At 56.3% G+C, this 26,699-nt stretch overlaps 11 protein-coding genes across 11 annotated transcripts; 6 read left to right on the plus strand and 5 right to left on the minus strand.

The window, feature by feature from the left end:
- Positions 1-46: 46 nt before the first annotated feature.
- Positions 47-1,213, plus strand: CWC2 (Pre-mRNA-splicing factor; the record flags this gene model as incomplete). Its single annotated transcript, XM_056207115.1, has 1 exon — positions 47-1,213. The coding sequence occupies one exon, from the start codon at positions 47-49 to the stop codon at positions 1,211-1,213; it is 1,167 nt and encodes a 388-aa protein (XP_056063090.1).
- Positions 1,214-1,258: 45 nt separating this feature from the next.
- Positions 1,259-2,417, minus strand: MVES1_002285 (uncharacterized protein; the record flags this gene model as incomplete). Its single annotated transcript, XM_056207116.1, has 3 exons — positions 1,259-1,857; positions 1,886-1,943; positions 1,971-2,417. 3 exons carry the CDS (start codon positions 2,415-2,417, stop codon positions 1,259-1,261), a joined length of 1,104 nt encoding a protein of 367 aa, XP_056063091.1.
- A 136-nt stretch (positions 2,418-2,553) lies between these two features.
- On the minus strand, positions 2,554-4,141 carry QCR2 (ubiquinol-cytochrome c reductase core subunit 1; the record flags this gene model as incomplete). The annotated part of the gene is made up of 2 exons (XM_056207117.1): positions 2,554-3,765; positions 4,136-4,141. 2 exons carry the CDS (start codon positions 4,139-4,141, stop codon positions 2,554-2,556), a joined length of 1,218 nt encoding a protein of 405 aa, XP_056063092.1.
- Positions 4,142-4,144: 3 nt separating this feature from the next.
- Positions 4,145-5,047, minus strand: MVES1_002287 (uncharacterized protein; the record flags this gene model as incomplete). Its single annotated transcript, XM_056207118.1, has 1 exon — positions 4,145-5,047. One exon carries the CDS (start codon positions 5,045-5,047, stop codon positions 4,145-4,147), a length of 903 nt encoding a protein of 300 aa, XP_056063093.1.
- A 351-nt stretch (positions 5,048-5,398) lies between these two features.
- Positions 5,399-6,859, plus strand: SHM1 (glycine hydroxymethyltransferase; the record flags this gene model as incomplete). The annotated part of the gene is made up of 2 exons (XM_056207119.1): positions 5,399-5,428; positions 5,459-6,859. 2 exons carry the CDS (start codon positions 5,399-5,401, stop codon positions 6,857-6,859), a joined length of 1,431 nt encoding a protein of 476 aa, XP_056063094.1.
- A 218-nt stretch (positions 6,860-7,077) lies between these two features.
- On the plus strand, positions 7,078-10,272 carry MSU1 (exoribonuclease II; the record flags this gene model as incomplete). Its single annotated transcript, XM_056207120.1, has 1 exon — positions 7,078-10,272. The coding sequence occupies one exon, from the start codon at positions 7,078-7,080 to the stop codon at positions 10,270-10,272; it is 3,195 nt and encodes a 1,064-aa protein (XP_056063095.1).
- Positions 10,273-11,002: 730 nt separating this feature from the next.
- Positions 11,003-11,830, minus strand: DDI1 (DNA damage-inducible protein 1; the record flags this gene model as incomplete). The annotated part of the gene is made up of 1 exon (XM_056207121.1): positions 11,003-11,830. One exon carries the CDS (start codon positions 11,828-11,830, stop codon positions 11,003-11,005), a length of 828 nt encoding a protein of 275 aa, XP_056063096.1.
- Positions 11,831-11,940: 110 nt separating this feature from the next.
- Positions 11,941-14,835, plus strand: DHX38 (RNA helicase; the record flags this gene model as incomplete). Its single annotated transcript, XM_056207122.1, has 1 exon — positions 11,941-14,835. The coding sequence occupies one exon, from the start codon at positions 11,941-11,943 to the stop codon at positions 14,833-14,835; it is 2,895 nt and encodes a 964-aa protein (XP_056063097.1).
- Positions 14,836-14,883: 48 nt separating this feature from the next.
- Positions 14,884-16,111, plus strand: MVES1_002292 (uncharacterized protein; the record flags this gene model as incomplete). The annotated part of the gene is made up of 3 exons (XM_056207123.1): positions 14,884-15,001; positions 15,029-15,191; positions 15,217-16,111. The coding sequence occupies 3 exons, from the start codon at positions 14,884-14,886 to the stop codon at positions 16,109-16,111; spliced, it is 1,176 nt and encodes a 391-aa protein (XP_056063098.1).
- A 166-nt stretch (positions 16,112-16,277) lies between these two features.
- Positions 16,278-23,488, minus strand: UFD4 (HECT-type E3 ubiquitin transferase; the record flags this gene model as incomplete). The annotated part of the gene is made up of 4 exons (XM_056207124.1): positions 16,278-20,650; positions 20,698-20,725; positions 20,751-23,371; positions 23,434-23,488. The coding sequence occupies 4 exons, from the start codon at positions 23,486-23,488 to the stop codon at positions 16,278-16,280; spliced, it is 7,077 nt and encodes a 2,358-aa protein (XP_056063099.1).
- A 71-nt stretch (positions 23,489-23,559) lies between these two features.
- On the plus strand, positions 23,560-24,687 carry RFC3 (Subunit of heteropentameric Replication factor C (RF-C); the record flags this gene model as incomplete). The annotated part of the gene is made up of 5 exons (XM_056207125.1): positions 23,560-23,618; positions 23,645-23,709; positions 23,736-24,192; positions 24,221-24,432; positions 24,461-24,687. 5 exons carry the CDS (start codon positions 23,560-23,562, stop codon positions 24,685-24,687), a joined length of 1,020 nt encoding a protein of 339 aa, XP_056063100.1.
- Positions 24,688-26,699: the final 2,012 nt, after the last annotated feature.

Raw genomic sequence — 26,699 nt, forward strand, 5'->3', positions numbered from 1 at the left:
CGGGCATTGCCACGCGATGCGCATTTGTCGCTTGACGCCGACGACGATGGCGCAGGTTCCGAGCAATGGCACGCATGCCCGGCCGGCCCGGAAACAGATCACGATAGAGGAGCTTAATGAGATACGCTCGAAAGCGGAGCGGGCGAGCGGTGCCGGGATGACCTACAACATTTGGTTCAACAAAATGTCCGGTGGAGAGAGCGAAGACGGAGGATTCAACGGCAAAACTTCTTCGCAGACGCGCTGCAATCTTGCGTCTGATGTAGGCTACACGCGCGCAGATATACGCGCGCGTCGTGCGGCAGGCGGTGGGATCATGTCTGATGCAGCGTACTGCTGTCTTTTTTTCGCGCGTGGATGTTGTCCGCATGGCGCGGAATGTACGTACCTGCATCGTCTTCCGCGCGCGAATGAGATAAACGAGCAAGGCGTGGATGTGTTTGGTCGCGAAAAGCACGGGAGTTACCGCGACGATATGGGCGGTGTGGGCTCCATGCTGCGTGTGAACCGGACCTTGTACGTCGGCCGTATTAATGAAGATACCTCACTTTCTTTCCGGCGCACGGGCAATAAAGAGACCGATGACCAGGATGGAGCAAACAGCACGATGGGAAAGATTGTGCATCGGCACTTTAGCGAATGGGGCGAGATTGAAAAGGTTCGCGCAATGGTGGGGCGTGGTATCGCATTTGTTACATATAAGCACGAGGGCAACGCACAGTTTGCTAAGGAGGCGATGATGCACCAGTCGCTGGACCATAATGAGGTGCTCAATGTGCGCTGGTCAACGGATGATCCGAAAAACGATCCAGGTCCGAAAGAGGACGGCGCATTACGTTCGGAAGGCGAGCAGCAAATTGCTGCGATCGAGGCGGCGCGTTTGGAGCAGGCGCAGGACTATGCGGCGAGCAAGGATAACCCAAACATCGATTGGGAGGAATACGCGCGTGCGAAGCGCCAACGGCTGCAGCTCTCGGACGAAGAGGCGCAGAGGCTCGATGAAGAGAACCGCCGCGGCTGGGAAACGCTGCGTGCAAAAGAAGCGGAAAAGAAACGCAAGGAGCAAGCCGCCGATACCAGGCCTGCCGCGCCGCCTAGTCTGTTGAGTGCAGAGGCGATACGGTCGCTGGCCTCGTTGCGTGGCCAGCAGAAGGCCCAGCGGCAGGTTCTCGCGGGAATTGCTGCGTACACAAGCGATAGCGACGAGGAATAGAGAAAAGAAAAGTGCAAGCTGGAACAAAACGTAGTACGACATCAACTATAGCGGTAACTCGGCAGGCATCTCGACTGTACGGCCCTTTGCGGGCAAACCAAGTGCACCAAGCAGATTGTGTATGGAATAATCAATCATCGCACTTCGCGCCTCGTCTGTAGCACTTCCTAAATGCGGTAAAAGCACAAGGCGGTCCATGAGGTCCTCGTCCAAGGCGGGATGGTCGGCAGGAATTTGCGGCTCGCCCTCAATCACGTCGAGGCCCGCGCCACCGATCTTGCCGTTCTTGAGCACATCGATAAGTGCATTCGTGTCCACCAGCGGTCCGCGCGATACATTGACCAAGATGGCGTGGGGCTGCATCTTGTTCAAAAATGCCTTGTCGACAAGGTGTTTCGTGTTCGAGTTAAGGCTCGCAATAATAAACAAGAAATCGCTCTTTTCTGCAAGCGCTGCACGATCCGGCTCGTTAGCCATCTCGATGGGCCATGCACAGCCGCATTTCTCTATGCACTGTAAAAAAGGGTCCTGTGCAAGAGTGCTAAACGCCTTGTTCTGCAGGTCCAAGGGCTTGGGTGACGATGTCGTGTACAAGATCCGTTTCGGGGCGAACGACAAAAGACGGCGCGCTATCATTTGTCCGACTGTGGTCAGCAGAAACACTCAACATACTCTCGCCAAATCCAAGGAACCCAATCGTCTTACCCGTCATTTCAGGGCCCACGAACGACTATGGGTAAGCATTGCGCCAACGTACCTGTACATTCGTGGGCGTCGTGCCCCATTCACCTTTGCGGACCATTGCATGAGCCTTCATGATATGGCGCGACACCATCATGGCAAGAAGCAAGGCCGTATCGGCAACAGCGTCGTTCAGCACAGACGGGGTATGCCCTATTTTTATGCCACGCTTCGCACAAGATGCGAGGTCAATGTGATCAACCCCCACACTTATTGTCGATACAACCTTGAGTGAAGGACCTGCCCAGTCGAGCACTTCTTCGTCGACAGGCACTTGCGGGATGCAGAGAAACCCCGCTGCCCCGGGCAGGTTTTCCTTTACCCAGGCACGATCAGCACCCATCGTGCCATGTTGTTTCGGGGGGTTCCAAACACGAAGCTCAATAATACCCTGCCTGTGTGCCTCGTTCAGTATATCGGAGGGAACAGAAACCGCCTGCACAATGAGCGGGACTTTCGACATGTTGGCAGTGAAATACACGAGATGTGGCGCCAACGCCAGGGCGCAACGGTGCATGACTAAGGAGCATGACTAATTGACACCATGACAGCGCGTCAAGATGCGGGCTGGGATCGAGAATTCGCAGAGCACTACATACCTACAAAAGGCTGTCTGCAAACGGCAGCTCCCGGACACTGCCAAGTGCGACAGAGGTCGGCTGGCTCTTGAGCAGCTTCTCCGCAGCGGCGCACACATCCGCAGGCTTGACGGACTCGAGCAGCGCAAACTGTGCATCCAGCTCCACAGCGCTGTCATCGAGCAGGGAAGCACCGACAAGCTCGTGAGAGGCAATGCGCGGCCCCTCAACCTGCGCCGCAGTGTTAAACTTGGCAATCGCAATCGCCCTACTGAGCTCCTGCGCAGAAGGGTTGCTGCTAGCGACCTGCTTCAGGGCCTTTGTCGCAAGCGCGGCAGCGTCGCCCACTTTGCTGTTTGGGCCACAAACGTGGAGGCCAAAGAGGCCACTGTCCGCAAAACTAGTGTTGAATGCGCACGCGTGCGCACCCTCAACCTGCTTGTTGATGCCAGAGAGAGGCGAAGAGCCATGCGACCACTTGACCGCGGGAGGACCGCCGCCAAGCAACGTCTCAAGCACAGCAAGAGCAGGCGCCTTGCCGCGGCCGGCACCCTCGAACGCGAGGAAAAAGTGGCCGTCGCGCAATGCATGGCCGTGCATGTCGGAGATAGGGGCGCGGTGAACGCCGCCGTAGTACTTGGACGGCGCGTCGGTAAGTTTCTCGCCAGTGGCCACGTTACCAAAGTGCTTCGAGACGACATGCTCAAGCTCCTGGGTGTTAAGACCGGAGCCAACGACGGCAATGTTGGAACGCGCATATGCCTTCTTACCAAACGCGCGCAGATCACCGAGCGCGACAGGGCTGGCCGGGCTGGCGAACAACGAGTTGCCGACGCCGCGGTTGCGGAATGCAGTCGCATGGAGTGCATCAAGGCCGGCGATGATCGGGTTGTGCGACGCAGCGGCCAAGTCCTCGGCCATAGAAGGGACTACGTCCTCAGCGTACTCATACTTGCAATACTTGGCATCGTTGGTTACCTCGGCAAGGAGCGCAGCAAAGTGGTCCTCTGCGCCTTTGAGAAATTCGACGGTGAGAAAAACGTGCTCCTTGGAGAGACCTGCAGAGAGGGAGCCACCGTTGAGCTCCGACTCGCGGACAATGTGCAGCGCCGAGTGCTTGTTGGTGGAGCGGAACGCAAAGTTCTTGAGCGCATGCGACACGCCTTCGCTGTTTTCGTAGCGTGGCCCGGCACGGGCCGCTACGGTGAGGGCAACAACGGGCGCAGCCTCGTTCTGTGGTCAGTTTGCGGAGCATGTACGCACCAACGAGGCAATCGGAATCGACGAAGCAGTCGCAGTGCTAAGCCAACGCGAGGGACCGACAGCACGCAGCTGAGCGGGCACGGTGCGTAGCACACTAGTCGAAGACCTGTGGACAAACATGAGCAAGCGTAGAAGAGAGGCTCCTGCGTTCGACTAGGACGTGTGGAAGCCGCGGGCCTTTGCGCAGAAGAAGGTGCAGCCTACAATGTACCTACTAGGCCTGTATGTACCACTAGACCACGGATTCCGTGTTGTTCCGAACATGTAGTATCACGTGATCATACTAAACCCGACAAATGCGAGACCACAGATTATTAACCCACGAATAGCCGGCGCGCACGGGCATGCATTAAAACCGACTTCGTTTCACGCCCGTGTTCATCGACGGACCGAGCGGGCGCTGCTGCGCGTCTTTGCGTTTTAGCGTCTCGGCGCGCTGCTGTTCCTCTATGATGATGCGCTCGGCAGCGCCGATGTGAGTAGGGGGCGGCCGTCGCTTCTCTTTCGAAGGCTTGTCGGCCAGTGGGTTTGATTTTGAGGTAGTGTTAGCAGCTTTTAATGGGTTCATGCGCATAGAAAACACACCGGGCTTGGGTGCATTCGGTGCGTGTACAGCTGCAGTAGGTGTGTCCGTCTGCTTTGGCGCACCCTCTGTGCTGAGCGAGACGGCAAGCTTCACGGGCGCTTCGGACCGAACCATGCCTTCCTCGCGGCGCTCCGTCTGCATGCCGCTGCCCTGCTCCTTGGCACGCTGGATTTGTTCACTGAGCAGCTTCCGCGTGCGCTGCTCATCGTCCGCCTTAGTGCGGTTCATCTTTTGTAGAGCGTCTTGGCGTGCGCGCGCAGACGCCGAGTTGTCGATCCAAGTGACGAACCACCCGAGTTCGCTCTCCTCGACGCGTGCGATCCCTGCACGCCCCAAGTATTTTACAAACTCAGACAAAGACACCCATCGAGTCGCATTCATATGCACATGGTGCCGGTCCTGGATATATTCTTGGTATACTTGGTTCGCAAGCACGCGACGTGTGCCAAACCTCCTGCTCAATAAAATTACAAACTCGCGCTGAAACTGCGAGCTAAAGTCATGCACCACCTTGCCAGCGCGCTGACCGCCTTCACCGGTGACGGCTGCGAGCTGCCGGGCGTGCGATTCGGACTCAACATGGAGCTTGTACCCATTTGCATCCCTGCACGCCTTCTGGCACACCTGGCAATACCAGCGGAGGCGGGTAAGCCCGCGCGCTTTCATCGCATTGCTAATTGCTTTCCTGTATAGTCAATACCACCATGCATAAAGTTACGTACGGCGTGCCTGCCTCCGCGCGCCCCATATGGAAAGTTTCGTGGCGTGGATTGCGCGCTCGGGTGGAGGTCGTGCAGCAAAGATACTACATGCGATTATATCGGCCGAGAGTCACGGCGCTGACAATCTGCACCAACCCACATTGCTCGCTTTGTTGGCCACCCGCGCTTTTCTTTGCCCATCAGTATGTCTTGTGCTTTCCAGCTTGCTCGCGTGCCTCGGATCATTAACACTGCTTTCTCTAGCGCTCTGAAGAAGCAATACATTACCCGGTCACTTTCTGTAACTGCCCGCACTATGAGCTCTATTCCGATTCCGAACGATTTTGTACGTGTTCTCAGACGCTGCTGACCGCAGAACAAGGTCTTGTACCAACCTCTCGCTGAGGCGGACCCCGAGGTGCAAGAGATTATCGAGCGCGAGACCTACCGCCAGTTTCGCGGTCTCGAGCTAATTGCATCCGAGAACCTGACCTCGCTCGCTACCATGGAAGCAAATGGCTCGATCCTTACAAACAAGTACTCTGAGGGTCTTCCCGGTGCGCGCTACTACGGTGGTAACGAGTTTATCGACCAGCTTGAGGTACTCACGCAGAAGCGTGCGCTCGAGACGTTCGACCTCGACCCGAACGTATGGGGCGTAAATGTGCAGTCGTACTCGGGTTCGACGGCCAACTTTGCCGCGTTCACCGCGCTCCTCCAGCCGCAGGACCGTGTCATGGGCCTTGCTCTCCCTGACGGTGGCCATCTTACGCACGGCTACTACACCGCGAAGAAGAAGATCACCGCATCCGCGATCTACTTCCAATCTTTCCCCTACCAGGTGGACCGATCCACCGGTCTCATCGACCACGAGCGCTTGAAGGCCAATGCGAACCTCTTTAAGCCCCGTCTTGTCGTTTGCGGTGGTTCTGCCTACCCCCGCGACTGGGACTACAAGTTCTTCTACGAAGTTGCCAAGGCGAATGGCTCCTATTTGCTCTGCGATATGGCGCACATTTCTGGTCTTGTTGCCGCGAAGGAGATGAACTCGCCATTTGAATACTGTGACATTGTCACTACTACGACACACAAAACGCTCCGTGGCCCGCGCGCCGGCCTTATCTTCTTCCGCAAGGACCGTGAGGCTGATATCGAGGCCCGTGTGAACGCCGCTGTGTTCCCTGCTTGCCAGGGTGGCCCGCACAATAACACCATCTCTGCTGTTTGCGTGGCGTTGAAGCAGGCATCTGACCCTGCCTTCAAGAACTATGCCAAGCAGGTGCGTGCGAATGCGCAAGCGCTTGCCGCAAAGCTTTTCAGCTACGGCTACAAGCTGCAGACGGATGGCAGTGACAACCATCTCGTCCTCTGGGATCTCCGTCCGATTGGTCTTACAGGTTCCAAGATCGAGAAGCTTTGCGACCTGGTGCATATTACGCTGAACAAGAACGCGGTTGCGGGCGACACTTCGGCTGTTGTGCCCGGCGGTGTGCGTATTGGCGCCAATGCCCTTACTTCGCGCTCGATGAACGAGAAGGACATGGAGAAGGTCGCTGAATTCCTCCATCGCGTCGTGGAAATCGCAGGTGTGCTTCAAAAGGAGGCTGGCTCTAAGCTTCTTAAGGACTTTGTTGCAAAGGCCACCACTGGGGACGGCGAAGGCCGTCAGCAGCTTAAGCAGCTCTCTGTTGAGGTGCAGGAGTTCGCGACCAAGTTCCCCTTGCCCGGTGTTCCTGATTCTGCTAGCATCAAGCGCTTCCCTGATGCGGAGGAGTAATTTACGCGCTTTGCTCTGTTCACTCAACCTGACCGTAGTTCATAGCACCATCCAACGTTCAACCGTACTGTCACGTGTGAAAATGTGGAGAAGCGAAAGTAGCGCGCCGCACCGACTTTTTTTGCATGCGCTTCCAGCAAAAAAGTCCGCGCATGCTAGCAATTGCACGCAGCGCCTATGCTGTTCGTGTGCGCATGCTGTATAGCTCTGCGCACTCCATGCGCCATTATACGCGGAGCGAGGCACGTTCGCCTGAGAGTGATGCAAAGCGATCGTCGGAGCCAAGGATGAAGACGACGCGTCCACAGGGCCGACCCGTGCTGGACGAGCGGGCTAAATGGAAAGAACCAAAGGAAAAGGAAGAGGAGATTGTACCCAAGCTAGATTATACCATTCATGTTGGTGCCTCGCTTGCAAAGCACCAAGAAATAAAGCCTGGCGACTTTGTGGAAGTACGCAGAACAGGCCGTACTTTTTCAGGCGTCGTACTCCCGATACCGGAAGAAGAGGGAAAGAGAGGCACAGGATCAGGCGCCTCGCTCTGTGTTGTGCTTATTTCGGGGGTCCTAGAACATGTACGATCCACTGACGTGATGCTCCAATTTCCGGCTTTTGTACCTCCAAAAGCGGCGCATGCCGCGGCGCCTCTGAAGCGCGATTATATCGCTGCATCTGTTGCGCGCGTAGCTGCTTCACCAGAAGATTTACTGGACAATTTAGAGGCGCCTATGGATGCAACTTCCATGAGCGAAACTTTGCTACAAAGTGCCAGTGCAGAAAACAATTTTATTGAGCAAGAGCCTCTGGACGTGGCACGCTTTCAAAAGCGTGCTTCGATCTGCCGCAAAATTCGCCAATTACAAAGAGAGACGGACAGGGAGATACAACGGCTGTATCCTGCATTCCGGACGCTCCTGCTACAGGAGCAAGCGAACAGTGAACCAAATCACGATTTGGGAAAGTGTTCCGACGCTGAGCATGGGTTCCTGAACCGCGCGCTCGAGATGTTGCACCGCGGAAGTTTTACTACGCTGGAGGCTACGCAACTTGTAATTCACTACCTGGAGCATCTGGCAGAACCTAAGGAAAAGAGGAAGGAACGGTTGGGGGGAGAGACGATCTTCGCTATGCACTCGCTCTTGATGAACCATCCCACGCAATTTCTTGTGGATTCCACGACGCATCGGAACAGTCAAATGTTTATGAACCGTTCCCTTCGTGAGCAAAAGGTGATATCGCGAGTTGTATCCTGGTCTCGTGCGAGTATGGCCACAGATGGATTTGCGGAACGTGGTGTTGAGATCCAAGAACACGCGGAAGCGGCCAAAGTGCTCGACGGATTCTGCGAGCGTGCAAGATACGTGATTCAGTGGTACGAGAACAACCACACTGGCGGACGCCAAGACGGGGAAATTGAAAAAGTTACAGTGCCGGCCCAAGATGGAAAAAGTACCTTTCAATGGCTGTCCACAGACCAGGAAATTATTGAATTTCTCAAGATCAGTGTAGGTAATCGTCGAGAGCTGCAAGATGACCCAACGGGTAGCATTGCCATGTCTATCATCAAACGAGTGGGTGCGCATACACACCTTGAGCCAATCCTGCATCCAGATATGGCGCACTTGGATGTTGATCAAAAGTTCAGCAAGGCTCAAGAGCAGCGTCGTGCTCTTCCAGATACCGTCACTAGTGTCAATACAGCCGGAGCTGATCTTCAACATGCGATTGTGTTTAATTTCCTCGGACGTTTGGGCGCCTTGACACCTTGGGAAAATCCGAATGCTTTGGATACATATTTGAAAAATATGAAGGAAAATGTGCTTGTTACAAAGAAGCGGCATGCCAAAGCCCGTACGGTGCTTACACTGCAAGAATGGCAAGAAGAAAAGAGACATGATTTTGGGGACTTGCCCGTGTATGTGATCGACTCGGCAAATGCATTTGAACTCGACGACGGTATTTCTATTGAGCCGGCACGCACAGATGGAGAATATTGGCTTCATGTGCATGTAGCCGATCCGACTGCGTGGATTCCGCCCGAGCATCCATTGGCTTACGAAGCAGAGCAAAAATACACTAGCATTTACTTCCCTGAGGGCCATTTTTCGTTGCTGCCCAACTTTGCTGTGTACCAAGGAATGAGTCTAACGCAGCAAGACGAGAGATCATTTAAAAAACAGCATGTGATGACTTTTAGTGCGCGTGTTGCGGAAGATTCTGGCAAAGTGCTTGACTATTTGATCAGACCGTCGTTTGTGAATAATGTGCTCACGCTTAACTATGGAGAGATAAACGACTTGTTCCTTCATGGACACCCCCCGAAAGACGCACACAAGGCTTTATACAAAGAAGCAATACAAAAAGATTTGCACAAGATTGCGAGTGTGGCATCCATCTTGTCTAAACGGAGAACGCGAATTGGAGGGGCTGTGAATGCAGGAAACCCGTCCAGTACGGAGACAATTTCACCGCTCCCATTGCCTACCGCAACTTTGGAATCGCCCGTATATTTCAGAGGGTTTCCTAATGTTGATTTAACGTTGGCCAAAACAGAACAGCTCATTCCGCAAGGGACTTGGGATAAGCGGCCTGGGGGCATCACTTCGGAAACCATGGTTAGTGAAATGATGCTTTTGGCAGGTCGCGTGGCTGCTGGTTTCGGTGCTAGCAGAGAGATTGCTTTGCCATTTCGACTCCAAGATGCCCCAGAAGCAGCACAGGTGGCTCTTATCGACAAACTTAAAGACCCCGTCACCGGTGCGATTTCCATCGCTGAGCTTCAACAAAATGATATATTCATGTCGCCCGGATACTTTTCAGTGAGGTCAGGAAACCACTATGCACTTGGGATTGGGCCTGTGAATAAAAGTAGTGCAGAAAGTGATGCACTGTACAATGGCGGTTATGTCCGCACTACAAGTCCGTTGCGACGGTACTCTGATATGCTGTGCCATTGGCAGATAAAGTCGTCTTTGTTCTTTGACAAACCGATGATGAAGAAGCACAATATGGCTATTCAGTTTTCCAGGTTTGAGCGTATGGAAGCGTGGGTCAAGCAGATTGAGCGCGCATCACACCGTTACTGGGCATGGACTGTGGTTGACAATCTCTTACGGAAAAAAGCAACATATGAACAGCAAGGTATTCCAGCTTCAAAGCAACATTATACAAACACCGAAAAGCAGCTCATGGGTCCGCAGAAAGCATATGTTGGAGTACCTGAGGTTCGACTTAGCTTTGACACTTTGCAAGCAAAAATCCGAGTGAATCTAATGTCCCTAGGAGGATACCCTGTCGACTTAATATGGGACCCAAAAAATCCACCGCCACCGCGTGGCTCAACAATTTTGATTGAAATTCAAAAATCAATCAGCTCAGGAGCAAAACGTTCCTTAATCTGTACACCTAAATAAATTTATTATAGTTTCTTTTGTATTATAACAAATAAAATTAAAACATAGCTATTGAAAATTAAATATTATATTATATTATAATCAATTATTAAATAAAAATAATAACAAATATTAATAAGACTTATATATGCAATAAACAATATACATTTACAAAGATTTTTAAAAACAAAATTTAACTTATATTTTGATTAAACTATATAAATTTTATTTAAAAAACAAACATTTTTGAATTTGAATTATAAATTTTTTGATTATTAGTAGTATTTAAAATCTTTTAAATTTTTAAATAATTATTATAACATTAAATTTATTTTTTAAAAATTTAATTGTTTTGAAAATATAAATTAGCTGCAATTTCAATGTTTCCATTAGCAGCACTTAACAAATTAATTGCAAATTGTTTGTCAATTCCCATGTTCAATAATGTTTCAATTGATTTTTTCGGCCACTTGTTATCATGGGACTGGGTTTCTGGAGCAGTAGGACGCAGTGCCGCAGCTTCGTTTTTGTGGGTTGTATCGCCAGTGGCACTTCTGTTGTCTTTCGCTTTAAATTGCTCTTGTTTGTGGTTGGCAAACACATCTTTAGGAAGTTCGTGTTCTGAAAGGAATGGAAGGTGTCGGCCTTGTATAATCAACGCGTTCTTTTCCAAGTCAATACAGGCTTGGTATCTTTTTAGCATATCTAGTCCTAGAAGCATTTCCACATTTTTCCCCTGTGCGTTAGTCATTTAAACAAAGCCGTCAATACATACCTCCAATATAGTAAACGAGCCAGACACAAACACATCATGAGCGAGCTGAATAGGTGCGCTGTGTACACGCCCAAGAATGTTCGCAGTACCAACGCCCATGGCAACCCCGGCGAACCGCGTATCCACAAGCCGCATGATTCCGCAGCGCTCTGCACATTCTGGGCTCATGATCGTGGTTTGTGCGCCGCTGTCCACAAATGCCTTGACGGGGTGTCCGTTCACTTTTAAGTCCACGTACAACATGATAACATTGCCAAAAACTTCAGGGTTATATTCCATCGCATGTTCCATATTTGCATACACTTGTTCTTCGCGTATTGCCTCCTCAATACGCCGTTGCGCTTCCACGTCGAACGGATCCGCAAGCGCCAAATCGCTACGAGCACGCATTTGTTGCAAATGGCCCCGCTGATGACCGATAGCTTGCAAAAACCGCTCTTGGGAATGCAAGGCTGCATCGAGCAGCGCTGGATTGCTACTCCGCAACTGATCCTGCAACGGCACAGACTGCAAGATTTGGCTGCGCGCGACCTCTGCCATCCTGCCATTTTCCTCCCACTGAGTGCCAGCACCTGGAACAACCTTCCTCGCATCTGCCAACATCAATAAATCCTGGTCAGAGACACCGTAGGAAGCAAGCGTGCGTTTTCCATCTTCCAGCTTTGTGCCTTGGAATTGCAGGACCTGTTGCTCTGCAGGAATGTTGGTATCGGCCTCAAGAAATACCTTGAAATTTTCTACTTCAATAGTTGCATCCGTATCGATAGGAAATGTGTTCTGCTCAGCGTCCACGACAGTGAGCATGATGGTAACGCGTTAAATGCAACCGACACGCCACTTGCATGACGCGTCGCTGTGGTCAGCCTCCACCCAGAAATTTGAAGCACGTGAAGGCCGTCCCTTGACTACGACGGATGCATCGAGCGAGTGCCACGCCGGGGCGAAATGGTGCGCACCAGGTCTCTACTCCCTTCATAGGGTATGGGGATGAGACTGTGCGACGTGATCGTGTGCGCAATGACGAGTTTGATACACCCGCGCAAGACCGGCAATGGGACGAAGAGGAAACGGACCGTGACTGGTACCTGCGTGAAGATGACGGTGGTCTGATGGGCGATATGGAGCACAATCCATTTGCACAATTTGAAGACATGCCTGGAAAAGTGGCGAATAATATATCTGTACGGCACGAACGGATAACGGCGCGCCAGGCAGAGTATAGAAAAGACACAGATGCGTGGGAAAGGAACCGAATGGACGTGAGTGGTGTCGGCGAACGCCGGATCTTGGACGAGAATCCAGATGAAGACGATGCGGATCGTGTTCAACTCATGGTACATAAGCTCACGCCTCCGTTTCTGGACGGAAAAATTGTGTATACTAAACAAACTATGCCAGTGAGCCCGGTAAAAGATCCAACGTCGGACCTTGCCGTGTTTGCAATGAAAGGCAGCCATCTTGTTAAGGAGCATCGCGAACGGGCCGAGCGGGCCAAAGCCGCAAGTCGTGTTGCCTCGTTAAAAGGCACGCAGCTTGGCAACATTATGGGTGTGAAGGAAGACGATGAGGAAGGCGCAGACGCGTCCAAGATTGACCCCGCGAAGGAGCAAGGCAAAGGAGACTCGAAATTTGCAGTGCACTTGAAAAAGAAACAAGCAGCATCGCACTTTAGCCAGACCAAGTCGCTCCGTGAGCAGCGCCAATACCTGCCGGCGTTTGCAAGCCGCGATGAGCTGATGAGCGTCATCCGTGAAAACCAGGTCGTGGTCGTGATTGGCGAGACAGGGAGTGGAAAAACAACGCAGCTTTCTCAGTTTATGCACGAGGATGGGTATACTAAATATGGCCTAATCGGATGCACACAGCCACGCCGTGTGGCCGCAATGAGTGTCGCAAAGCGCGTGAGCGAAGAAATGGAGACAGAGTTGGGCGGCGTGGTCGGCTATTCGATTCGTTTCGAGGATGTGACAAGCAAGGATACCAAGATAAAGTACATGACGGACGGCATTATGCTACGCGAATCGCTCACGGAGCGTGATTTGGATAGCTACTCGGCCATTATTCTGGACGAGGCGCACGAGCGGTCTTTGAACACCGATGTGCTTATGGGTCTTCTCAAAAAGGTGCTTGCGCGCCGGCGCGACTTGAAACTGATTGTCACGTCTGCAACCATGAATGCAGAAGGCTTTTCGCGCTTTTATGGGAATGCGCCAATTTACACCATCCCAGGGCGTACGTTCCCCGTCGACGTCCTGTTTAGCAAATCGCCATCCGAGGACTATGTGGACGCTACCGTTAAGCAAATTCTTGCCATTCACCTAGGACAAGGAACGGGCGATATTCTTGCTTTTATGACGGGCCAAGAAGATATTCAAGTGACGTGCGAGGTCGCGATGGACCGTCTGAAACAAATTGACGACGCACCGCCGCTGCTTATGCTGCCTATTTATTCACAAATGCCAGCCGATCTGCAGGCACGCATCTTTGAGCCGGCGGACGATGGCGAGCGCAAATGCATCGTCGCGACCAACATTGCGGAGACCTCTCTCACCGTGGACGGCATTATGTACGTCGTGGACTGTGGATACAGTAAGTTGAAACTGTACAACCCCCGTGTCGGTATGGACTCGCTCCAAATTACGCCAATCAGCCAGGCGAATGCAATGCAGCGTTCTGGGCGAGCAGGGCGGACGGGAAATGGCACGGCGTATCGCCTGTACACAGAATCGGCTTTCATAAATGAAATGTTCCAAAGCACGATCCCCGAGATACAGCGCACCAACTTGGCCAACACGGTACTGCTCCTCAAGTCGCTCGGTGTGCGTGACCTGCTTGAATTCGACTTTATCGATCCTCCCCCGCAGGACAATATCCTTAACAGCATGTACCAACTCTGGGTCCTCGGCGCCCTGGACAACTTGGGCAACCTTACACAGCTTGGAAAGCGCATGAGCGAGTTTCCCATGGAACCAAGCCTTGCAAAAATTCTCATCATGAGTGTCGAGTACGGATGCTCTGAAGAAATGGCGACGATTGTGAGCATGCTCAGCGTGCCCAATGTCTTTTACCGCCCCAAGGAGCGCCAAGAAGAGAGCGACGCCGCGCGCGAAAAGTTTTATGTTGCAGAAAGCGACCACCTGAGTCTCTTGCACGTCTACACGCAATGGCGAAATAATGGCTGCCGTGACAGCTGGTGCGTACAGCACTTTCTGCACGCAAAGCTCCTCCGTAAAGCGCGCGAGGTTCGTGCGCAATTGGTGGACATTATGAACAGCCAAAAGCTCTTGTTGCGCTCTGCAGGCACCGAATGGGATGTCGTGCGCAAGTGCATTGCTTCCGGCTATTTCCAGCAGGCCGCACGGGTCAAGGGTGTGGGCGAGTATGTAAACATCCGCACGGGCGTGCCGATGAATTTGCACCCAACAAGTGCGCTCTATGGGCTGGGCTATACGCCAGACTATGTTGTCTACCACGAGCTGACGCTCACCAGCAAAGAGTACATGGGCACTGTCACTGCAGTAGACCCATACTGGCTCGCAGAGCTTGGGGGTGCGTTCTACTCGGTGCGTGATCAAAATACAATGAGCTTCGCAAGCCGTCGCGGCCGCGATTCGATGCTTTCGCGCCAGGTCGAGCTTGAGGCGCAGTTCGAGCGCGATCGTGAACATGCAGCGCATGAGGAACAAGAGGCAGAAAGGAAGCGATGCAAGCTACAGGATGCTCGTGCACGAGGGTCGACCAACCGCGATGGGATTGCAGTGCCAGGCATGGGCCCACCTAAACGCGGACGGCGAGCAGGATTTCGGTAGAACACGTGCATAGAAAAACAGCCGCTTCTCCACACAAACGCTTTCCTCATGTCGGTACCGTTGCCTGCGCGCAATGGTCCGTGGCAGCCTGTACTGGCCCTTCCGGGCGCGGTGCACATCGTGCAGTGCTGTACTGCGCCGCTTGCGAAAAACTTGGTAGCAATTGGTGCGTGCAGCGGCAATCTGACCGCAGCGACCGACCAAAGCGTGTATGCCTACGCAATCCACACAAACGACGCGCATCTTCAGCTGGCGCCTGTAGCGTCGTTCTTCTTGGGCGCTGCCGTGTATGCGCTGGCATGGAGTCCCGGCGCCCAGTATCCAAACGCAGAGGGCGAGGGCGTGTGCAGAGTCGAGTACGTACGCACCTTCTCACGCCAGATTGCTCGTTGCGACAGCTGACAAACAACTGCGCCTCTTGCGGCACGATGCTGTGCATGGCACAGAGATGAGTGTGCTTGCACAGTCGCAAACGCCCATTCATGATCTTGACTGGTGTGCGACGCCGGGATACGAGCAATACGTCGCTGCAGCGGGTGGTGCGTACGCTACAAATCTCACCACAGACGACGGCAGTTTGCAGATTTGGGATCTCGAGCCGGAGCACGGTGTGCCAGAATGCCATACAATGCGTCTCGGTGCATCGATCTTGTCCGTGTCTTTCCATGCCAAGGTACCGAAACTGTTGCTTGCCGTCGATGCCAGCGGCGTGGGCCGCTTAATCGATTGGCTTGCCTCGATTTCCCCAGAGTGTGACGATGTGCAGACCGCAGTGACATTCTCTGATCCATCTGCACTTGCTGCAAATGTGACGCAAGGGATCTGTGCGATGGGTGGCGCGGCGTGGCAGCCGCATGATCCAGACGTGGTTGGAGCGCTGCTGGGGACGCGGTGGTGTGTGTGGAACTTGGCGAGCCATACAACGAATCCGACCAGGCCAAGTGCACATGGCGCCTTCCAAAGTGGCCCGATGCCGAGCGGCGGTGGAATCAGGTTCTGCCCGACCAATGCGCGCCTCTTTGCACTCCATATCCCTGCCGCCGTGCAGATATTCGACGCTTCCTTCCCTACAAGCCCACGTGCGATTGACGTGCACGATCAGGCGCCATTTCGCGGCTCGCGTTCCGTAGATCTGCATGCGGACAGCACAAGCGCTCGGTCCGTGCGCCAGGCATGCACCGTTGGCGATGTGGATTGGGCACCCTTCCGTGTCGGCGGCTATGATGTGCTATTTGTTGCGGTGGGTCGACAGGTGCTTGTGGTGCCTGCGTCGTAGGAAGCAATGCATAGAGTGCGTTTGTAGATTGCGTAAAAGTGAGGCGCTGCCTTGTGTAAAGCTCGCGACATCGGCTTGTATGATGGAATGGCTAGAAGCGCCTACTCGTTTATACGCCGCGCATGTGGCTGCCAGCTAGGATGGCCATGTCGAAGATTCCTACTGCCTATGAAAGATGGAAACTCGTCAGTCCCTCTGTCATTGCTGTGCACAAACGCCGGCGCATTGTCTCGCGCGAAGTGTAGCATGGGAGCTTGAGGTAGTTTACACATGTCATCACACTCGGCAGGTAATCATCCGGCCCAAGTGGTGTCTCATGATCCCTGCGCACAACTGTCAGTGCAGGATGCAGGCCATCGAATCCCCCCATAGGGAGTCTCGGCGAGCCAGTGAGCCATTGCAGAAATGCGCGGCGCTCTTGCATCGAGAAAGACGACAGAATGGCGATCAGGTCGTGGTACTGAGTACTATCGCGCCCGAACCCATGATCCGGCACAATCGCACGGCGAAGTGCCGTCTCTGACCAGTCTTCCGCAAGCTGGCCGACCAGTCCGATGACTTCCTCCGTCGTAAACACCTGCAGCGTATCGAGCGACAAGATTTCGTGAAACCCAGCGCGGAATGCGTCTACCTGTGCGCCAATGTCCAGCACGTTATCGATCACTTGTGCAATGTACGCGCCGACGTTTTCTGCCGTGACGAGAGCTGCGCCCTCCAATGCCTCGCCGCCCGGCACGGCATAATCCAACGACAATGCATCGAGCTCTGCAGGCGGCAGCTCGCGCAATTTTTGCAGCGACTGTGCAAGCGCAGCGTCGACTTGAGCGAGCGTTTTCAGTGTGTGCGGCACAGGCCGCGCCAAGACCGCGCGCACAAACACAGGGTTCAGCGGAAGGTCAACGATGCGGCCATCCAGCAAAGACTTGGCGACAAACTGGCCCAGCGAGGTAAAAAGGCTTAAAACCTTTTCGCTGGACTTTGGCGCGGGAAAGAGACCCTGTCGTGCGTCTACATCCTCGTCCGCAGACTCACTGCGCCATAGGCCGAGGTCTGTTTTGCAAAAAGCACGCGAGACGAGCGTGTAAAACTCGAGCGTGGGACCGAGGCCAGAGCCAACCTCGTCAAAGTACTCGACTTCGAGCATAAAAGGTCCTTTTCCATACAGCTCCAGCGCTTTGATCGCCGAAGACAGCAGCGAAGTGCGCGACACACGTACCTTTTGGCGCGGAAGCTGGGCAAGTGCATTCAAAACCTCGTCCGACATATTTCCGTCGGCCTTGTGCAGGTAGTGCAAGCGTCGTGCGTACCCAAACGTGGACTGGAAGTATGCAAGGCGCGTATCAAACGAAAACAAGAATGGAAACGTGCGTGGAAGCGCATGCGCCCAGTCCGCGACGCAGCCACTGGCCACCACGAGCGGCTCCTGAAGCTGCTGTGCGAGTTTGGCGGTGAGTTTGTTGTTGTGGAATGCAGCAGGGTTCAGAACAAGCTGGCCGTCGCCGACCATGGCTTCGTCCGAGAGGTCGTGCAAGACGCCGAGGAGTTGCAGTGTGCGTGCATACGGCGCATTCGGCGCAATGCACGGAGGAAGTGCCACCGCAGACCCAGATTGCCATGCCTCGCGCTTTGGCGTTTGCGGTGGCGCTGCGGGCAACGGCCCATCGCATTTGCTAAAATGGATGGTAAACACCTGCGACCAGGACAATTGTTCTTTGGCGTGCTGATCAATGCACGCATACACGGTTGCATCGAGCGGCAGCGCATGGCCAGCCATGGAAAATGCAATGTGCCATGCATTTTTGGAGGAGCGCGCGGCGGACGCATACGAGCGCGTTTCTTTTTCCGTCTCTGCGCCGTCGCTTGGCTCTGTGCCTGCACTTTCTGTGCCGCTGTCCACATCCTCGACGTGCCCGTCCTGGTCGTCTTCCTGAATCGCACCCAGCTCGTCCAAATCTCCTCCCGCCAGTGCGGCCAATACGTCCGAGAGGCCAGACACGGTGTGTCCGCCAGCCATGGCGACCTCCAACTTTGGTCGCAGAAAGTCGTAGAGCGTCTGCAGGGTCGCAACGGCGTGCATGCTGATGACCAGCGACTGGAAATGGCGCGGCAAATGCACCGCAGTGGCCGCATCGGCCTCCAAACGAATACGCACTTGCTGCGAGAGGTTCGCAGGCGCATCAAACCGTCCTGTGGCGACGTGCACATCCTCGAGCCGGCTCAGGCTCTCTTGCAAGCGCTGCACAAGACAGTAGCCTGCATGTGCGTCGCCATCTGTATGCAATGCCGCGGCAAGCAACGCACGCCGCTCGTGCAAGGGCATGGGGCCTGTCTTTCGCGTCCCAAATTCGTACACGGCATCGACAAGGCCCGAGCGGAGCAGCTCAAAACTGGAGACGGGCGCGGAGCTGCGCAAGACAGAGGCAAACGCGTCCAGCGCCGCGGGGCCAGCAGGCGCATCGACATTGCGCAGAGTGTCGGCAAGCGCGATAAGCTTGTGCAGCTGCGTGTTGGCCTCTTCGACACCCGCGTCTGCGCCCAACGCCGCGAGTCGCGCATGGACCAGCTTCGCACGCCAGAGCACTTGGGGCGCTGTGGCGTGCTCGGCAAGCTGCTCAATTTCGTACAAGGCGCCTTCGCGCGCCAGCAATGCGCAGTATATACGCGGCAGCTTATGCACGAGGAGCTCGACGGCCTGCAAGGCACACTGCGCCAGCAATGGCTGCTCGCGTGAAGCAAGCACGCCGCTGAGAAAACTAGCCAGAGGCACGGCGCTCAAACTCGTTTCGAGCGCGTGCCCAGAGGCGTACCACAGGGCGCGGAGCAAGGCAGATAGAATGCCTGCGCGCACATTCGGCAAGGCGCTCGCGGCGTACACTTCGATAAACGTCGGGAGCATCAGACGTGTGTACGACTCGTAGAAATCCGGCCAGGTGGCTTGGAAGGCTGCGCGTTTGGCAGCCGCTTGCTGCTGGCGCTGCTGCGACGCACCTTGGCGGTAAGCTTCAGGCTCCAGTGCTGCCACGCTGCATCCCTCGCACTCGGCGCGACGCGCGAGTGTGTGGTATGCTTTTTCCGTGTACGCCTTCTTGTCAAAGATGCCTTCGCGGGGAAGCGGTGACAAGAGATTTGCGGCGAGTTTGAGGCTCTCTTGCACTTCGCCCGCGGAGCGGCGCGCCAGATTGTGCATGACTGTCGTTGCATCGGCGGTCGTATCGAGTGGCGCGCCGCTCAGCAAAGAATAGAGGGTGTCGAGCACGCCGTTTTCGTACAGCGCCTCGGCAATTCCCGCGCTGTGTTGTGCAGCATTGGCAAGGAGGTGCAGGAGCGCAGTGTACACCGCGCTCCCGAGCGTGGGGCCGTCGTCCCGGGCAATGTTGCGGCGCAAAAGAACGCACAGCGGAGAGATCATCTGCAGGAGGAACCTTTCCAGCGCTAATTCCCCGGAAAGCGATGCGGCGATATGGCACACTGCGCGCGCTGCGGCTTCGACGAGTTTTGCGTCTGCGTATCCGAGCACCGCCTGGATCATGGGCGCGATTTCCTCGACACGCGGAGCCATGCTCGGGGCCAGATCCTCGCAGCAATTTGCGACGGTAGCCATGGCGGTGCGCTGCACATACATGCTGAAAAAGTCGAGATACTGCAGCATGGCGCGCATGCCTCCTTCGCGCACAATCGCGGGCGCATGTGTGCGCGAGAGCCGCTCCAGCGTCTCCAGGACCTGCTCGGCAAGATCTATAAACGTGATTTCCTGCAGCTTTTCGACGAGGATGGGGACGGCCTTGTGGCGCACCATGACGTGGCCAGACTGGGGCAAAGCCTCGAGGAGGTACGAGAGGCAGCGGCACGCATACACTTCCAGCTCGCCGTCCTCTTCGCCCGTGGCGGCAAGCACGGCAGCGAGTGCTGCGTCCTGGTCGGCCACTTGAGCATGCTCGGACTCCTTGGCGCCCAGGGAAAAAAGAAGTTCGCGGACAATGGCGTCCGTGGGAAAGCTGCCGAGGAGCGTATCTTCAGTGCTCACACTGAGCATCTCGCAAAGCTCCTGGAGCGCGACAAGCCGCGCGGTGCGGTTGTGCGCGCTGTTTTTCAGCGCCGTCACATGGGAGTGAAAGCGGCGCGAGAGGCCGGAAAAGAGGCCGCTGAGGCTGCGCAGGTCGAGGCCGAGATCGGCGCCAAGCGTTTCTTCGTCGAGCGCTTCGTCGTCGAGCATTTGGTCGTCGTCGACCCATAAGCTCTCCTCTTCACTGCGTCGCGCATCACTGCGTCGCACTTCTCGGCGCTCGTCGCTCCGGCTACCTTTGGGCAGGCGTGGCGTGTCTTTGGGCGAGGCCATGGCGTGTCGCTTGCTTTTCTTTGGGCTTTCGCGCGGCGCGGCGCGTTTCTTGTCTGCGTGTGACGCACGAAGCGAAAAAGAGGGCTGGTCGTCGGGGTACGTAGAGGACGCGGTGGAATGTAGCTCTCGATCCGGGCTCGGCCGTTCCATGAGCTTGCCAAGTCGCAGCGCCGAGGCCCTCCGAACCGAGTGGCGCGGCGTGCCTAGTTTGCTCACGTAAGTAACATGTGACTTCTCCACTATGGCCTACAGTCCTCCACATGCCGCGCGCGGTACTGCTGCGGTGAGCGCGACGCAACGTACCTGAACTAAATTCCACTGGGCCGTAGTAAGCAGCGAGAATGCATCCTGTAGCTCCTCGAGGCGCACGCGCTTCGACGCCTCCACAAGCACGTCAGTTGCCGCGCGCCGCACCGCAGCGTCGGGATCGCGCAGCGCGGCTTGCACCGCTGATTGCGTGCGCGAAAAGGAGGCGCGGAGCGTTGGCACGTCCATGCCCGCATACAGCCGCGCAAGCGTGTGCATCGAGAGTGCCTGTGCGTGGGCATGCCGTGAGCCCGGCGGGACATGCTCGCACGCTGCTAGCAAAGCATCGCACGCTGCGAGCGGCTCGGTGTGTGCGGCCCATGCATCGAGCATGGCGCGACTCGCGCCGAGAGCAAGGGTATACCGCGCAGGATCAGGGTCACCGCGCAGGGCCAGGGCTAAGTAGGTAGTATGATAGCCGTCCAGGCGCACGTGCTGGTAAACACCGAGGTGGTACAGGACCGTGTATGCCTCAAACCATGCGGCAGTGTCCAGGTGCGTGGCGAGGCTGTCCAGCACGGCACAGATAGAGGTAGTGCCCCATGCATCGTCTTGTGCTTCGGTGCACCGCTGCGCAAGGTCAGCAAGGGTATGTGCGTCGGCAGTGTGGCTTGTGAGGTGCGCAAGGCATGCGCCGAGCGGCGTCGGGCCTGACTGCTGGCGCTCGACGCGCGATAAAAAGTAGCGTGTCGCTGCGGTGTCTGCTTTGGGCATCCGAGTGGGAGTAGGAGGCGCTACAAGGCACGGCGCACTCACGTCCACATGCCCAGGAGAATGCGTGCTCGCTTGCACCGCCACGTTGGGATCTTGCGGTGCATCTTTTACCGACGCCGGCGCTGTCGGTGTGAGGAACGCGGACGCGAGCGAGGACGAGACGGATGCGTGTGCACTTCCTTCGCTTTCGCCGCGCCATGTATGCGGTGGCATACCTTCCGGGGCACGCGGCGCCGCATCGTCGCGCATGTCATCGTCGCGCATGTGCGCTCGCCCAGCACCGTGCTCGTCTGCACTCTCGTCTACACGCATCGCAAGCATGCCTGCAAGGAGCGAGGCAGACGCTGACGCATCTTGTGCCGCGCGCCTCGCCTCTTCGTCGAGCGGCATGGCCCTAGAAACGCCCTCTGCGTCTTCGCACAATGCAGTGGCGGGGCGCTCTTCGCGCCATGGCGACGCGCCCAGCAATCCAGACGTATCCGGCGCGTGCTCGGACAGCGAGGGATGCCATAAAGACGCGCGCGGCGCACGCCCAGCAGCAGAAGGCGTCTCGGGCGGGGCTGGCGAGCGGCGAGCAGGACTTTGCGCCTGGATAGCGGCGCGCTTCGCGGCGAGCACCGTGCTGGAGGCGCCGCTGCGCACACGTTGCGGCTCAGTATGTTTCTCTGCAGCCAAAACTTGTTTCCGCGTGGCGGGCGGCAGTGCATCCAAAACATCACCCGCATGCTCGGGAAATACAGTGCGAAATCGTGCAAAAAGGCCGCGTGCATTTGTCCGTACCTCGACCGTCGCATCGCACAGACTGCGCTGCACACATTGGCCAAGCACCAGCACGCCGCCATGGGCTTCGATCGCAGCGCGCCGGCGCATGTCGAGAAGCAGCTCGAGGTGCTTGACGACATGCAGCCGCGCCGCAGCGCTCTTGTCCGCCAAAGCGCTCTGCAGCTGGTGCCAGTGGAAGGGGCGCACATGGGTGTATGCAAGGATCGTCGCCACGCCCGCTTGGCTCGCCGACGCTACAATCCGTTTGGTGAAGCCAGCCATGCGCAAGAGCGCGGCAAAGAATGCGTCCATGCACGCTTCGAGTGGCACGCAGTACGCGAGCGCAAGCTGACGGATGAGCTGGATCGCGTGTATGCATAGCGTCGTGCGCAGTGATGCCGCCGCTTTGAGGATGCCAGACTGTGCGTCGCGTACATGCTGCAGGAAAAGCGGGGCGTAGCCGTGCTCCACGCCATGCTTGAGCATGCCGCGCACATCTACAAGCGCCCGCTCGCGCGCCTGCCAATTGTTCTCTGTCTCTTTCTCTTGGAATGCGGCGCGCAGCGACGAAAAGCGCTGGTCGAGCTCGTGGCGTGCCGCTATTGGCACGGGCTTGATATCGTCCATCGGTATGGGAGGGAGCGCTGGGCGCAGTGTGGGCGCAAGTGCGCCAAGCGTCTTTTCGGCTGCGGCACGCACGGAGGCATCACTATCGGTACCACAGCTCTCGAGCGCATCCTGCAGCGCGCCAAGCGGCATCTGCGGCCACAGTGCGTGCACCTGCGGCAGCATGGAAACTACGCGCGAGCGCACATCCGCACGCGGGGCTCCAAGCCCTGCGTGCAGCGCCTGGACAAGTGCCGCATGTGCCCCTTCGCTCTCTGGGATTCGCGTCGCTGCGCGCGCGGCGAGCGCCGTTTCTATCACGCGCATTGCCAGCGCAGTATCCTGCTCCAAAAGAAGCGGCAGCACGGTGCGCACCATCGTAAGTACATTGCGCGTGGTAAGATCGCGAGCAAGCAAAAACGCCAGTGCTTCCCGCGCAGCCGCACGCTCGTGCTCCTCTGCCTCCAAAGGCGCGCGCAGAGTCATGATCGCTACATCGATATCCTGCACATTGCGCGTATTTTCCCAGCCGCGCACTAGCGCATGCAGCGTCGCAGTGCGTTTATGGGCATCTGGATTAACCGCGCCGCGCACGTACCTTGTTCCTCCTGGACCGCGCACAGCAGCGCGCTTTCCGCCGCGCCAGGCTCCATCGTAGCGACACGGAAGCAGTGTTGGAGTCTTCACGTGTCGATCGGGCCCGATCGACTTGCCTCTGCTCACGATGGAGAAAGGGAAAGGGCGTGAGACGGCGGAGGCGCCGGGTGCGGATCTGCTGCCATGGTACGCATTAAATGCACTGATGCCAGGGTCGAAAAGTACCGTCCGTTGCGCCTCGAGGAGATCATGGCGCACCAGCATATAATATCGACATGTACGTCGCACGCGCGCTGACCGCAGTGGAAAAGTTTGTCGACGCCGACCAGCTGCCGCACCTTTTGTTTTACGGGCCGCCCGGCACGGGCAAGACGTCGACGATTGTAGCGCTGGCGATGCGCTTGTACGGCAAAAATTTTCGGAGTCATGTGCTGGAACTCAACGCGTCCGACGACCGCGGCATCGATGTAGTCCGTGGCCAGATCAAGGCGTTCGCGAGTACGCGCAACGTCTTCAGCACGCAGCAGGACATGTTCAAGCTGATCGTGTTGGACGAGGCCGACGCCATGACACAAGCGGCGCAGGCGGCGCTGCGGCGCGTCATGGAGCAGTATACGCGCAACGTGCGCTTTTGCATTATCTGCAACTATGTAAACAAAGTCATCCCTGCGATCCAGAGCCGCTGCACACGGTTCCGCTTTGCGCCGCTCGCGTCTGAGCAGATCGCACGGCGTTTGGATATGGTGATCGACGCAGAACAGTACGTCCCATGCCAAAGCTCACCGCAGCTGCAATGTCGAGCCGGACGGACGCGAAGCGATCCTCCAGCTCAGCCATGGAGATATGCGGCGCACACTCAACATCCTTCAGGCGTGCCATGCGTCCGGCGGCGTCGTCGATGAGGACGCCGTGTACAATTGCACGGGCAACCCCAACCCGAAGGACATCGAAACTGCGTTCCAGGCCATGCTGCAGCAGGAATTCACTACGGCTTACCAAAGTATGTATGCTCTCAAACTCACATGCAGCGGTACAAACGCTCAAGCTGAACAAGGGCACTGCGCTCGCCGATCTGCTGCAGGGGATGTACGAGCTCGTGATTTCTTTGGAATTGCCGGCGCATGCGCGCGCATACCTGCTCGATCACATGGCACAGATCGAGTACCGGATGAGTACCAGCGCTTCAGAGCGCGTCCAGCTCTCCGCGCTGCTCGCCGCCGTCAAGGCTGCCGTCGACCTCTCCCAGAAGGCATAGCGCCGTAGCCCCCATTTTGCCACGTGCATTCGCGACGCTCCACACGCCGCGCCTCGCCAGCCCCACCGCCTGGTTTCGCGATGCCGTCCATAGAAATTCGCGATACCACCACGTCGCCCGAAAAAGGCAACTTTATTCTGTATGCAATTCACTCCCCATTTGGCGAGGCGCGCCGGCGATACTCGGAGTTTGAGGCGCTGCGCACCGCACTCGTCCAGCTGCACCCAACCGTGCTGATCCCGCCGCTGCCGCCGAAGCATACGCTCAGCGACTATGCACTAAAACAGTCCAAGGCAAAAGACGACCCAGTGATTATTGCACAGCGGCAGCGTATGCTGCAGGCGTTCCTAAACCGGCTCTTCGCGCTGCAGGCCGTCTACGACGACACGGTACTCCAGCGCTTCCTGCGGCCGAACCACAGCTGGGTACGTCGCACACATAGCTCACCACAGCACGATATCGCAACCTCGCCACCACTCAGTAACCTGCCGAAAAATAACCTCGCTGGGCCGCCGTCGAACCCTGCCGAGGTCGACGCGTCGCCCTCCTACAAAGCGCTGCCTACACCGACCGTGCCGCGAAAATTGCGCGAGCCAGACACACACTTTGCGGATGCGGAAGGCTTCACGCGGCGGTTCGCACAGGTGCTTGCGTCCCATCTCGAACCAGCCGATCGACGGCTGCGGAAGCGCTGGCAGGATATATGCACCGACTACGGCGACATTGCTGCGCTGCTCAATGCACAAGGATTGCGTGAGCCGCCGGCGCTGGCGCCGTTACTCGAGTGTTCTGGGCAGGCATGCGATGCAGTGTGCCTTGCAGGCCTCGATATGCTGCAGAAATGGGCAAGCGACGTGTCGGAGCTGATCAACGTACATACCCAGTACGCAGGGGCTGTACAGCGCATGCTCACATGGCGCCATTTGAAGCAGCAGCAGCTCGAGGTGTCGCGCGAGATTTACGCGGCAAAGCGCGTCGAGCTCGACGCGCTGGAATGGGAGGAAAAGGAGTATGCGCGGCTCAACCTCGCACTGGAACAGGGAAGAGACCTCGGAAACACAGTGCCGCAGCGTTCGATCTATGGCAGTGCAGCCGAAGAGGGTAGCTCGCCATGGGCAGATACGAGAGAGCATGTGCAGGAGAGCGAGGAATCGCACACTGTGGCGGACGAGGAGCATGCGCCGTCCCAGCCGCGCCAGCCGTCCCAGCCGTCCGGCGCGCCGCGGCCCGTCACGACCAGTATGCTTGGCTCCCTGGCCAAAAGGCTGCACAGTGTCATTGATAGAGACCCTGAACGGACACGCCAGATTACAATAATGCATCTACGCGACGATGTATGCTATGTACGTACCCAAACACCACTCACCGCAGCTCGGCGAAGGAATTCAGTTGCTCGAGCAGGACGTATGCGAGGCTTCGCGTGAGATTCAGGCATCGCTGGACGAGTTCCAGTTGCAAAAGGTCGCCGAATTTAAACAGTTTCTGCTCGCATACGCAAAAATGCACCGCGACTTTTGCAGACAGGTACGTCGCAGCGCAGCTCACCCCAGGGCCTGCAAGCGTGGCAGCGCGTCCAGCAGCACGTGGAGGGCATCGAGCCCGATGCATGGGGGGGAATGCCCGATGCGCAACTGCTTGTAAATGATTAGTCAGCGTGATCACTGTATTGCGTGGCCTGATGCCTCCACGAGAAGCTTGCCGCTTGCGCTATCGCTTAGTATCCAAGTGCGTTTGGCGCCAGCACACAAAGAAACTAGTTCACACCCTGTATCTAGCATGCAAGTTTTCGTCAAGACACTCACGGGAAAAACCATCACGCTCGAAGTGGAGAGCAGTGATACGATTGAGAATGGTACGTAGCAGAGTGGGTCGCAGTGCCCGTCCTGCGCTGGCGCCGGTGCTGGCGCTGCTCCCAAGGTGCGACAGACTAACCGACAGTAAAAGCCAAAATCCAAGATAAGGAGGGCATACCCCCCGAACAGCAGCGCCTCATCTTTGCGGGAAAGCAGCTG

This window comes from Malassezia vespertilionis, chromosome 4, assembly GCF_029542925.1.
Source record: "Malassezia vespertilionis chromosome 4, complete sequence".
Taxonomy (NCBI): domain Eukaryota; kingdom Fungi; phylum Basidiomycota; class Malasseziomycetes; order Malasseziales; family Malasseziaceae; genus Malassezia; species Malassezia vespertilionis.